This window comes from Meleagris gallopavo, chromosome 1 (assembly GCF_000146605.3).
Source record: "Meleagris gallopavo isolate NT-WF06-2002-E0010 breed Aviagen turkey brand Nicholas breeding stock chromosome 1, Turkey_5.1, whole genome shotgun sequence".
Taxonomy (NCBI): Eukaryota; Metazoa; Chordata; class Aves; order Galliformes; family Phasianidae; genus Meleagris; species Meleagris gallopavo.
This window is the reverse complement of record NC_015011.2, coordinates 83,262,350-83,274,233: the sequence shown is the minus strand read 5'-3', so window position 1 is coordinate 83,274,233 and position 11,884 is coordinate 83,262,350. Positions and strand designations below refer to the sequence as shown.

At 39.2% G+C, this 11,884-nt stretch overlaps 1 protein-coding gene across 1 annotated transcript in view; it reads left to right on the top strand.

Annotated features, from left to right (window-relative positions):
- The first annotated feature begins 6 nt into the window (after positions 1-6).
- Positions 7-11,884, top strand: part of IMPG2 (interphotoreceptor matrix proteoglycan 2) — a 59,260-nt gene continuing 47,382 nt past the window's right edge. Inside the window, exons 1-2 of the mRNA XM_031556307.1 lie at positions 7-5,143; positions 6,443-6,685. Coding sequence (XP_031412167.1) covers positions 5,065-5,143; positions 6,443-6,685 — 322 coding nt within the window. The 5' untranslated portion in view covers positions 7-5,064. The remainder of the gene's footprint in view (positions 5,144-6,442; positions 6,686-11,884) is intronic.

The following is an 11,884-nucleotide window of genomic DNA, read 5'->3' as shown; positions in this document are numbered from 1 at the left end:
CCTTGTGAGAAAGGAAAAAAAAATGTTTTTTTTGTTTGTTCATTATGTATTTATGTAAATAATTATTTGACTTTGGGTTCTGTGATGACAGAATGCCATTGGAGGGGAGGATGGTGGAAGAGAAGGTAGTAGATAAGTGTAAATATGTAAGTTAAAGCTAATACATGTGATGACTTGCTAATTGATTTTTTAACTTGGAATATGAAAGTGTGTACAGGTATGTGCAACAAAGATGTAAAAATATTTTGATCTTTTGGAGCCTGTTCTTTACAATTCTATATAAACTTTACAGAGTTGGATGAGCACATAGGAGTCAGGCCCAAAGATGGGTTTTTGACCTTTTACTGTGTCTCTTTCTACTTTGCAGTTCATACAGATAGAATGAATACTATGTATTGTTTTAATGTAAGGATATAATATTGATTCTCTTTAGAGATTTTTTTGTTGTTGTTGTTCTGTTTTGTTTCTGATAATATACAGAAATAGTTTGCATTTATCAGAATATTCTGCTGGGATTTGACACTTCTGGGTTTTAATTTTTTTCCTCCCTAGCATTTCCATCATAAAAATTTATTTGCTTGACAGTGAATCTTGAAATCTTTTGAAGTCAGAAGTGGGCTCTTCTGAACGTCCTTTATGATAACTCTTTTCTTGTCAGATTTTAGAAATCTTGCTCTCAAAGTACATGTTGGTACAGTACATGTAGGCAATAGATTTTTACTCCTAATTACTTTATTTTTGGGAGTTACTCCTGTGAGTCTTAAAGGCATCATTTGCAGTAGAAAAGCAGTTAGGTTGTGGCTCAGTAAGATTGAGATATTTGAGAAATAAGCATGTTTTTATTTAGAAAGGATGTGGCTATATGTAATGTGTCTTTAAGACATGTTGCTTATATATAAGACATACAGGATTTATAGTTCACTTGGAAGAATTCAATGAAGGCACCCAAATATTCGAATGTTTGAACTCAGGACTTGATTTGATAAACTAGCACAAGTTTATCATAGTCTGTATATATATTTATTTAGTTTTTCTCACACAGTTGTCATGGAAAACTTTAATAACATGCTTTCTCCTATTACCCACAGTAAGTTACTTAAGTGTCATAGTACTCCCAGAAGAACCATGTTGCAGATAACCACCAAAGCTATTTGTATAATAAGCATATCTGCAAAAATAGAGGTCTCAAAGGAGGTAGGCTAAAAAATCAAAGTGAAAATTGAGGGCATCCCAAATACGCGGACAAATTTGTAGTGTGGCAGAATTCTCAGGGCCCCTTTCCTCAAGGCAACTCTGACACCTAGCATCTGGAAAATCCAGTCATTACTGCAGGTTCTACGCAGTCATCCAAAAAACTTGACAAAAAACAGTGTTGTTTCTCAAACCAGGAAGCATTCTTTCTGAAGAGCAGAAACAATTTCAGAACATAATTTGCTGAGCACAGTTATTTTTTGTGTAACTGTGGGCAGTCTAGTGCACTTATCTTGAGTTTTTTTTCTTTTCTAGGTCAGCTCAGTAGTTTATCACTACTCCCACCAATATCTGTCACTCTCGTCACAGAAATCAGTATGACTTTTCTCCCACAGACCTCATCACCACCATTTCTCACTCCTAGGGATAATCTTTGTATTTATTGTAAGAGATAAATGATAAAATGCAGAAACGTGTGCTTTTTCTCCACACCTTTTTAATGGATGAAATATTTTCAGTGTTCCCTTATTAAAAATACTTCGGACTTTTTCTTACAATAAAATTGGTTTATATCATAAAACAATATTTATTCTCTTTTAGATTAACTGGTTTATACCTAGATATTTAAAAGTAAAAGATATGTATAAACTTTTCTAAATTGGTTTTATAACAGCAAAGGATTGACTTTCTAGGTTAATGTTAGCGATGTGCTATGGGGATGCCAATACATTTGATAATAAAAACCTCCAGAAGTTACTGAACATGATTGTCACCATTCTTTTTGCTTCTGCCACAAAGAACCAGCAAGCTAAATATGAGATAATCTTACAGCATTTAACTTATGTCCTCAGTTTGTCCCTCCTAACTCAGTTTTTGATCAAAACAATTAATTGTTCTTCAGTCCTTAAAAATGCATGCAGCTAGATTGTAGCTTCCTGTGGCAAGGAAGACTACTTTTTGAATCAGCAACCTTATAGTTTTCTCTAGTTTAGCTTAACAGTGTTGACAACCTGAATGACCAGCCTGGGAAATTCCTGGCTCAAGCAGCTGCAGTCCACCCTGTTCCAGCCATATACATGTAACACATATGTGGTGAATACTAGGAAGTGTTTGTGGACTAAGTTACGCTCCTGATCGAACGATCGATCTATCTATCTACCTACCTACCTACCTATTTACATATATATATATATATATATAAAATAAACTCTCCAGAGATAACTTTTAGTAGCATTCTTCTATATAGGGTTATCAGACTGGCTCAGGGATCATTTTGTGTATCTCCTGCATCTCCATTTCCCTTATCAATCCCTGTTTAACTTAAATGGTGGAGTGGTGTTTTGCTTCAAAGCAAACCAATCTTTATAAAGCCCTTTAACCTGCATTATGCAATTTGGTATCAAGGCACGTTATGGCTCTGTGGGACTTGATACTGGCTTCTATTCAGGAAATCTGAGTCATGGGGATTGGTGCAGAATACTGTTGACAAACAAGAAACAAGATAAATAACTTGTAGAAGTTAAATCTTCCAAGAAAAAAATAAACCATTTTTTAAATCAAACAACAGAGGAATGAACCATGACAATGTGAGTGTGCTTTAAAAATTATCTGCGGTCGGCTGTGATTGACCTCTGGCAGACACAGCTTCACAGCAATCTGTCTCTTCATTTTGAGACTCACCTCCTAGGATGTAACCCTGAAATGAGGTTGCAATACTCAGTAATTACCATACCTTACAAAATAGCAAAGACTCGAAAGTCAAAGTGATAGCTCTCTTGACTGTGACAAGGAATTGCAATATTACTTTTTGCAATTTCTTCTGAAGAAAAAGTTCTCTTAGGTATCTAGATTTAAAAAGCAAGGATTGTAGAATGAGACATGGAAGATCTTGAAAGGACAGAAAATTCTTCATTAACGATTAAATAAAATCAAGACCAGTGGCAATAAATCTGTCCATTCTAACTGGAATCGGAAACTCTGTTCAAAGATGAAGCATAGGCACCAGGATCATCTTTTACTGTTGAACAAGGTAAGATGTACTCATCTGAGGAACAGTTCAGAAAAGGAGGAATATATTCACATTACACATTATAGACAGAGCAAATAATAAAGTGTCTGATTAATCTGATCAGTCTCACTGATACTTCTGCTCCAAGTGCTTTATAGTACTACATGATGGAAGAAGTGGCAGAATGACAGGGCTGATACATTGGAAGGCTAAGAGCCTTGGGCCTTGCTTAATGCATAATAATACAGAAAATAAGAAAACTTGTCAGGAAAGCTTTTTATTGAGTTTCATACCCTTACGCTCATGTATTCTGAGAATTTTCTCTAAGTTCTACTGCATTCTTGAGGTGAGAGAACCTTTGCCTTTGTAGGTTTGTGTACTGTTTCTTGTCTCTATTTGTTTACATTTTTTGCAGGTTAATGGAAGGAAGGCATTCATGGCAGTGGAAGCTCCCGTGTTTGCAGAGGATGAAAAAAGTCCGGTCTGTGTTTCTGAATCTAGCACTGTAGTATAGGTTCCCAAACTGGTCTCAGAAGTCCTTCTCTTTGCCTAGAGATGCTCAGTAGGCATGCCTCAGCTCCCCAGGGCTGTTCAAGATACAGCTTCAGAGTGCTGCATAGCTCACTTGCTGCCGCCAGCTGTATAGTTACCTTGACAGAGCCAGCTGAGGTGAGGAGCACTGCTCTGAGAGATCCAAAGTGTCCGAGAAGCTGTCAGAACAGCTCAGCGGTTTAATTTAAAGTGCAGTTTAGCAGTTGTGTGGGGGAAAAAAAGGAGAAGTGTTTGTTGTTTTGAAAATATCGACTGGAGTCTGTTACATGTCAGAAGACAGAATGAATAAAGGGTGGTTTTCTTCGATTCCTGTGAGTGTCCTGGTTGTAAAATCTGGGATGATCAAAGCAGTGAGCAGCAAATCCAGAGCAGTGGCACCCATTAGGCAGCCCCAACACGGTTTTTCTTGTGGTCTGAACTCTGCCTGCCATTGCGGGCTGGCTTCCATACACGTCTCCGCACTGAGCTGACCCGTGGAGAGGAGGGGAGCTGAGAGTGCTGCTGTTTTCCTGCACCCTCTGTCCTTTTCACAGCTCTCCTTAACCCACCGTTTCTCCAGGTATCAGCACAAATCTGTTCTTAATGCTCATCTCAGATTACGTCTGAGCAGAGATGAAAGAATCGCCATTTGCCCAGGTTTTATCCTGGGATGTGAAGGGCAGTGGTGTAGCAGCAGATCTTCTACTTTAGCTCAGACTCGAACAGCAGGACCTTGTTACTTCTGTCACCAGCATGACACCTACAGAATGATTGTTTCAGTCTTATCTCTGTGCTACAAGCAAGTCAGTGCATTCTTAGGTACATATATGAGTACAGGCAGAAGGCAAAGCTCGTGGAGACCTTCCACTGGAGAGTAGCGTGCTCACACTGATACTCTGGTCAGTATGACTTTTAAAAACAGACAGAAATTGAAGGGCCTGTGAAAATACGTGGTTAATTAAGTGTGAAAGGTGCTGTCCTTGTTTGGACTGTCTGTTAATGGTATGACAAGCTCCAGTAAAGAGCTTAGCTGGCCAGATTAAAATTAAAAAATTGTCTCAGTCCATCTGCCAGCTCTGAGGCGTTTACTTCATCACCTTTCCTTGTTTCTTCACTGGAGTGGAATACTCTCTTTGAAAAGATCATTTCCAGGATGTCTTGTTTGACTTTTTTAACCTAATGTTTTTCTTCGAAAGATAACTTTACGTGACGTCAAGACGCTTTTAAGAAAAGCAATGCTCTTGCTTGGCTCAAGGATACTTTAAAGGCAACGACTCTTTTGCTGAAAAGGATTTTCTTTTTTTCTTGCCTGTTGGCTTTTGGACACAAATAAAATGTTTGCCTTTCTTTGGAAAATTTCTTTCTGCCTCTTGGTTTCGGAAGTGATTACAGGAGACCTTCAAGCAATTGCAGGTAATGCAGACATCTTTCTTCTTTATATTCTTGTTTTCAGGGTTTCGCCTATAGTGGTATGTAGAAAAAAAATGCCTCTCTGCCTTAATTAAAATGAAGGAGGATAACACAAAGAAACATTTGGTCAAATTTGTGTTGTGATACCAGAGTTTTAAATACGGAGTGATTTACGAGAAAGATTTCCTGTTATTTTAAGAGCACAATGCAGGCATGGGGTGCAAAAGTTTCCAACTTTGAAAGACATCAAATACTGATCAGCAAGCTTTCCCACTTGATGCTTTTTTTATTTAGTAAATTTGTATTAGATAACAAAATATATGGCCTCCATTTGGTCAATGAAAATGTGTCAGTTTGGGTAAAGATCAGTGTTTTGCCTTAGTGACCTTGTTTGTTCCCTTCTCCCTCCAATATATCATCTACAGGTGGCCTTCTGCTCTAGAGCTATTATTAGTGTATTAGAATAGCCATGATCTTTATCCTTCAGTCATCAAAGACAGAAACGCTATTGACTTTGAAGTTGCAGACTGAATTTACAGTCTGTGGGGCAAAAAAAATGCCATAAACCAATTATTATTCTTTCTGCAATTAGTTATTCATTTTGATTCTTCTTCAATTTTTTTCTGGGGAAACAGTGAAAGAAAAAGATTGAATTAACTAATTTCAGATAAGCTGCCTGTGGAGGTTAGAGAATGACAGTCAGACTAAAACCAAATAGATGCATTCTCCCCTTAGCTGTATGGTCGTTTTTGTTTTGTTTTTTCCTGGAGGGACATAGAACAACTCAGAGGAAATTAAAAAAAAAAAAAAGCAATAAGCTAAAGCTGAGATGTCCCTTTCTTTTATTTTTCTTTTTCCCCTCTTGTTGTCAGGTTGGAACCAGGTCTTGTGGTGATAGAAGGAATAGTTGCTAGTTGCCGATTCAGGCAGCTTTCTTAAAGCATAGGACATAAATGTGGATAGAATGTATGGAATAATGGCACTTTAACTAATTAAACTTTCCATTCATGGCCCTGAAAATTTCAAGCACATGATTATTGACATGTGTAGTCCCACTGACTTAAGCTGAATCCCAGAAGCGAAGTTAAATACAAAACATTAGCATTCATGAGGTCAGATAACATGCTGTAAAAGAGGCTGAGTTTGTTTGTAATAGGACAGTCACACCGACAGGGTTTAAGTTTGTTAACAGAAAAAAAAACAACAGTTAGGTCCTCCACAGACCAAAGCAATGGTGTTGAAACACACGTGACCGCATCTCTACCTCATCTGAGAAATTTATACATGGTTTCAATTTTACAGCAGAAGAAAAGCAGGCTAAAGATGCTTCACCAACCCCTCAGCTCAGTGTCTGGCAGTTTGCAAGCTCCTCTCTGCCTCCTGAACTGAGAAAGCTTCATGGTATTGTGGAGGCTGAGCAAGTCAACAGGCATTCGCTGCGCCGAAGGAAGCGCTCCATTCTGTTTCCCAGTGGAGTTAAGATCTGCCCCGATGAATCTGTTGAACAGGCTATTGCCAACCATCTGAAATACTTCAGGCTCAGAGGTATGTGGGCACCAACATCATTATCTCATGAGTAACTGATAGCACATTTAGTTATAAATAAAAAATAATAGATGGAGCTTTTAAATGTAATAATACCATGCAATAGGAAATACACTGTTTCACAAGAAACTTAATTTCTTAGTGATAATCTTCCTTATGAGAGCTGTTCTGAGGTTCTGCTTTGATTTAGTGTTCTTGAAATGCTGATAGAATACAAAGAGGGACCTTTTGGAAGAGTAATGGCAGAGACGTTGGTCAGTCATGTGGCTTTTGGCTGTAGTTGGTTTTTCTCTCACCTAAAACAATCTCTTGTGTGTGAGGCTGTGGTGTAACAGCAATGAGGCCTCTGTATGAAGATGAAGAAGTTGGTGTAAATAAGCTTGCTCCGAAAATCTGAAATATACTCTGTAGCAGCTTTGCCCATATCTTGAACTATTACAGCAGTATGATGTATCTGTCAGATACACTTGTATCTGACACCACTGGAATGTATTGCTTTCTGCATTTATCTTAGAATCATAGAAACATTAAGGTTGGAAAAGACCACCAAAATTATCTAGTCCAATCATCAGCCCATTACCACCATATGCTCACTAACCACATCCCTCCGTGCCACATCTACATGGTTCTTGAACACCTCCAGGGACAGTGACTCCACCACCTCCCTGGGCAGCATGTGCCAATGCCTCACCACTCCTGAGAAGGCGTATCCTAACATCCAACCCATATCTTTGTACAGCTGCATTCAAAGACTTTATTGGGTATTAACACCCAGAATCCATCAATGAAACAGGGAAGAGCTGCTCTCACTTAAGGAAGAAGGAAATGTCTTCAGAGACATGTGCTTTTGCACTTCTAATTAACATTCATTAAGGAGTAATAGATGTAGCTTAGCTACCAAAAATAAAACTAAAAAAAAAAGGAAAAAAAGGAGTCTCTATTTGACCTTTGTCTACACTACTGTTATGCTCATACTAATGTAATAGGTGAACTATTAGTGGACTACTAAATCACCTTGGTCAATAATTCTACCCTAAACAATTTTCCTGAGGTCCAGCAAAGCTTGAGACAAGGTGAGTTGTTGAGCTTGTAATCTCTGTGTTCCACACTTCAACCATGAATGTTGGGTCAGCTTTTCTGCTCATGGGATTAACACCTCCCTCTCAACAGCCAAAAGATGAAGGCTACTCTATCTCTTCTGGAGTTGTGGAAGCCCCACTGGCAATCTTATGCAAGGACTTAAAGAAAGAGTTTTGAGCAAACACGGCTGATTTTTACAGCTCAAGGACATCTGCTGGCTGCTCCAACTGATGATACTGCATTGCTTTGATCATGCAGGGCTCCTTTGATAATTCAGCATATAAAACTACAGCTAGGCTAATGTGACAGAACCAACTGTCTGTACAGAGGTCTGTTGCTTGGCGCAAAAAGAAACAGATTCCCAATTTCCTTCTTTTATTGGCACCATTTAGGAATTAGTTTTACTTTGGTCTGCTGAACACTTCTTCTAGCTACAACATGTGCATCTTGGCCTAGCAAGTGGATTTGGAGTTATCTGAGTCATGGTGGCTGCGTGGGTTTTTTTTGAGAAGTCTTTTTCCAAGGCCTGTTGGAGAATGAGAGGTTTGGCTTCACATACTTCGAATCACGCATTCTGTATTCTTCCTTCAGAGCAGTGAGAAACAGTTACAGTCAGGAGTAGCTGAGTGTCTATGTAAAAATAAGTACAAAGAATGTATTTGGAGAACAAAATAGAATTATGTGGGATCAGAGCCTCATCCAAATGTTGACCCGTGCCCAGCTTGAGAGAGGTGTTGACATTGATCACGTAGTCTGACAGCCTTTGTGAGCTCCTTGTTTATGTCTGCCCGATAGCTCTGAGCTGGTATTTGTTTTGCTCCAAATTAATCCATATTATGTGCTTTAACTGCAGCCATCCCTCAATTACATGATACAGGAGCATAAGCAAACACTGAGTAAGCAAAAGTCAGAGTGAGAGTAAAGAAGGGAAATCTGTAAGTTGTTTTGTAAAAGCTTATTTATAACTTGATGATCTTAGGCTGAACCAAACGCCCACTGAATCCCTCTGCTTTCTTGTTGGACTCCTGGCTTCCACTGTCCCCTATGACTTCTGAAGTGGAGATGCTGTGGCCATCCTCAGCATCTTAAACTTTTGAAAAAGATATCTGCAAAAAATAGAGATGACTTTAATTAGCGGCAAGTTGAGCAAGGTCTGGTTCAAGCAACCTGTCATCTTCATTCTGTTAGCAGAAATGTGCTGCATCAGAACTATTTGGTGAGGTCTTGTTAATTTCCTTCTGAGTAAATGCAGCTGAGCCGACACCTTGAGTGCTGTGTTCAGTTTTGGGCATCTCACTACAGGAAAGACATCGAGGCCCTGGAGTGTGTTCAGAGAAGAGCAGCAAAGATGGTGAAGGATCTGAAACACAAGTCTAATGGGGGACGGCTGAGGGAACTGGGATTGTTTGATCTGGAGGAGACCCAGGGGAGACATTATTGTAGGTCCCCTAGTTTACTTACTTTTGCTAGCTTGCTAAAATGTTTACTAGTGTTAGGGACAGATGATCTAAGTAATGATATAGTTATTCACTCCTAATTGTTACTGCTACTGCAGTAGTTAGAAACACCAGTCAAGAATAGGGTTTTTTTTTTTGTCCTGTTTCTCTACGCCTGCAGTCTAGAGGACAGTTTTCTCATGCGATGATTTACTCCTATAGTCATTCGCAGAACAAAGCAGCCTTTACATTAGTGGTATGTACTACTTTTGGTCTCTTTTGAGCTGAGTCCAGGGTTATGATGGTCTCTGCAGTCTCTGGCATGATAAATAAAGACACTGCACCTCCTGCAGCTGGCATAGAAGTCACTGCTATTGGCTGTCTTTGTATTTCATTTTTTAGAGAATGTGGAGATGCAAATCAGTCAGAAGTGCTTGCAGTTTGGGTACAGCAGGCCTGCAGTTTGAGTCTTCAATACATGTCCTTTTAATAGTAGCAGTAATGCTGCTGGAAGGTCCATGTAAATCTGATGGTGGTTCATAGTTGGATTGCTGTGATGAGCACAACATGTATCCAGCACGTTGGAGGTTTCACAGAAGAGATTCAGTAGGAATCTAACTTTGGATTTCAGATAGCAAGTACGCAGAGTATAGTAATGTTGATTTGGAATAATGACTTTTAGTCTTCACAGCCAGGCTATGGACCAAGCCCCTGTTAATGAAAAATGTTATATGAAAAACAGCCATACCCATTCAGGCCAAAAGTCTGTCTGTTCCACTCCAGGCCATGAGACTGACCAGTCACTTTATGATGACTGCCCATTTCCTTTGGTGTAAACTATCAGTTGGCAGCTGAGAATTCAGTAGACTTAAAATGTGGACCTACCAGTGGAACAGAAACAAGGTAAGGGTTACAGGGTTGATGGTATGCGCTGTTATCATGGCATTGTTCCTAACAACTGGGTAAAACAAGGGATGCTGGGTTTTGGCACTGTGGCTTGGGATTAGTACTGCTGCTGCCTTTGGGATGGCTGAGATGTAGTTACTTCTGTGGCTACTATTCCTAAAGTGCATTTGCATTTTTCCTACTTTGATCCATGGCCTTCAACAGTTCAGTGTATTGAGTGTGTGCATCATATTTTCATGCAAGTAGATCAGATGGTCTCTGCCAGAACTGTTTTTGTCAGCCAGAGCTTCAGGTAAAGCTGAACGTCTAAAGATAGCATTTGAGGATTCTGACCAGAGAAGGAAGTGTTCTGGCGTGTCACAGCTAATGAGAGCCAAGGACATTTCAGTACTTTGGAAAGAATAAAACAAATTTCTCACGAATGAAGTTCTATTCATGATTATAATCAAGATTTGGTAATCTCAGGCAAAGAACTGAACTCATAGCAGTAAAGACAGAATCTAAATTTTCTCCCCATTTCTTGAATTGATTTAGATCTATTTACTGAAACAGCAGAAATAATGATGTGATGTTCTGCACATGGATAGAGCTAATATTGGAGGTTCAATTTGATCCTGAAACCCTACATGACACAAATTTTGCAAATCTTGCTGAATAATGATGACAGCAAGCGGTCAAAATTCTTGAAAGCTACCTGGCTGAAGCAGTGTGCATTAAATCAAAGTGCCTGTCCAAGTAGGCCTTTTTTCCTCGTTTCCCTCTTGTCCCTGTCACTTATTACACATAGCTCATACTCAGCCAATACATTTTTTACAAGTTTATTTGTAAAAACTCTATTTCTGTCTCCCTCCACATTTGAATTATTAGATGTCAGCGTGCACTTCTCAAAGTCTCAAGTGTTATCTTGAAAGAGACTCCTTTGTAGTTATTGAAATATTACCAATGAGAATAGTTTGTGCTAGAGTTCAGTGTGTCAGCATTCATGGCAAATATCCTTCGTGTGGATTAGCTAACCAGCATTCAGCTATTTTAATTAAAAATCCTGGACTGCTACATGTGTTATTTAAAGGTTGTCATGCTGTAGCCCATAAACAATGGCATTTCGGCAACAGCTGAAGTGACTGCACTGCGCATGACTTTATTAGTTTGTTTAGCAAGTTCTAATGAAATCTTTGCAGGAAAGATCTCTTAAGAAGTATCTGTCAATCTCCCTCTTGCAATAGTTCTTATAAAAACCCACTGCCATTAAATCTTCCAATTGTGGAGAAATTGCAAGGGAGGAGAAGGAATTGGCCTCAGGTTGCTTCAAAATAGAATATTCTGCCTGACTCAATGCTCCTAGCCACTGTACATGATTCAACACTTAAGAAGCTCTAACGGGATTTAACTGAGATTAAACTCCAGCGCTCTCCACTTACACAAATGGCCAGAAAGCCACCCTACCCCCCACTGGGTGCTGTCATGTGTTGCCTCCCCTATTAACCTCAGAAATCCCTGAGCACAGACTGAGATGTAATAGGCTAATTGTTTCTCATTTGAGAGATAAATGCATCCTGAACTGTAAAGCTAGAGTGAGAGAGGTGGTGTATCCTGCCCAGGTGCACATGAGGTAGCCATTATGAGATAGAGTCAGACAGAGATGTTATCGCAGATCTTAGCTGGAGATTTTGAGAAGATTGATGAAGTCTTATGAAAGTAAACTTCAATCACACTTCTTTTTTTTCACCCCTTTCATATGTTTATAGGACTGAAAAAAGCTTATGGCTACCTATTTGAT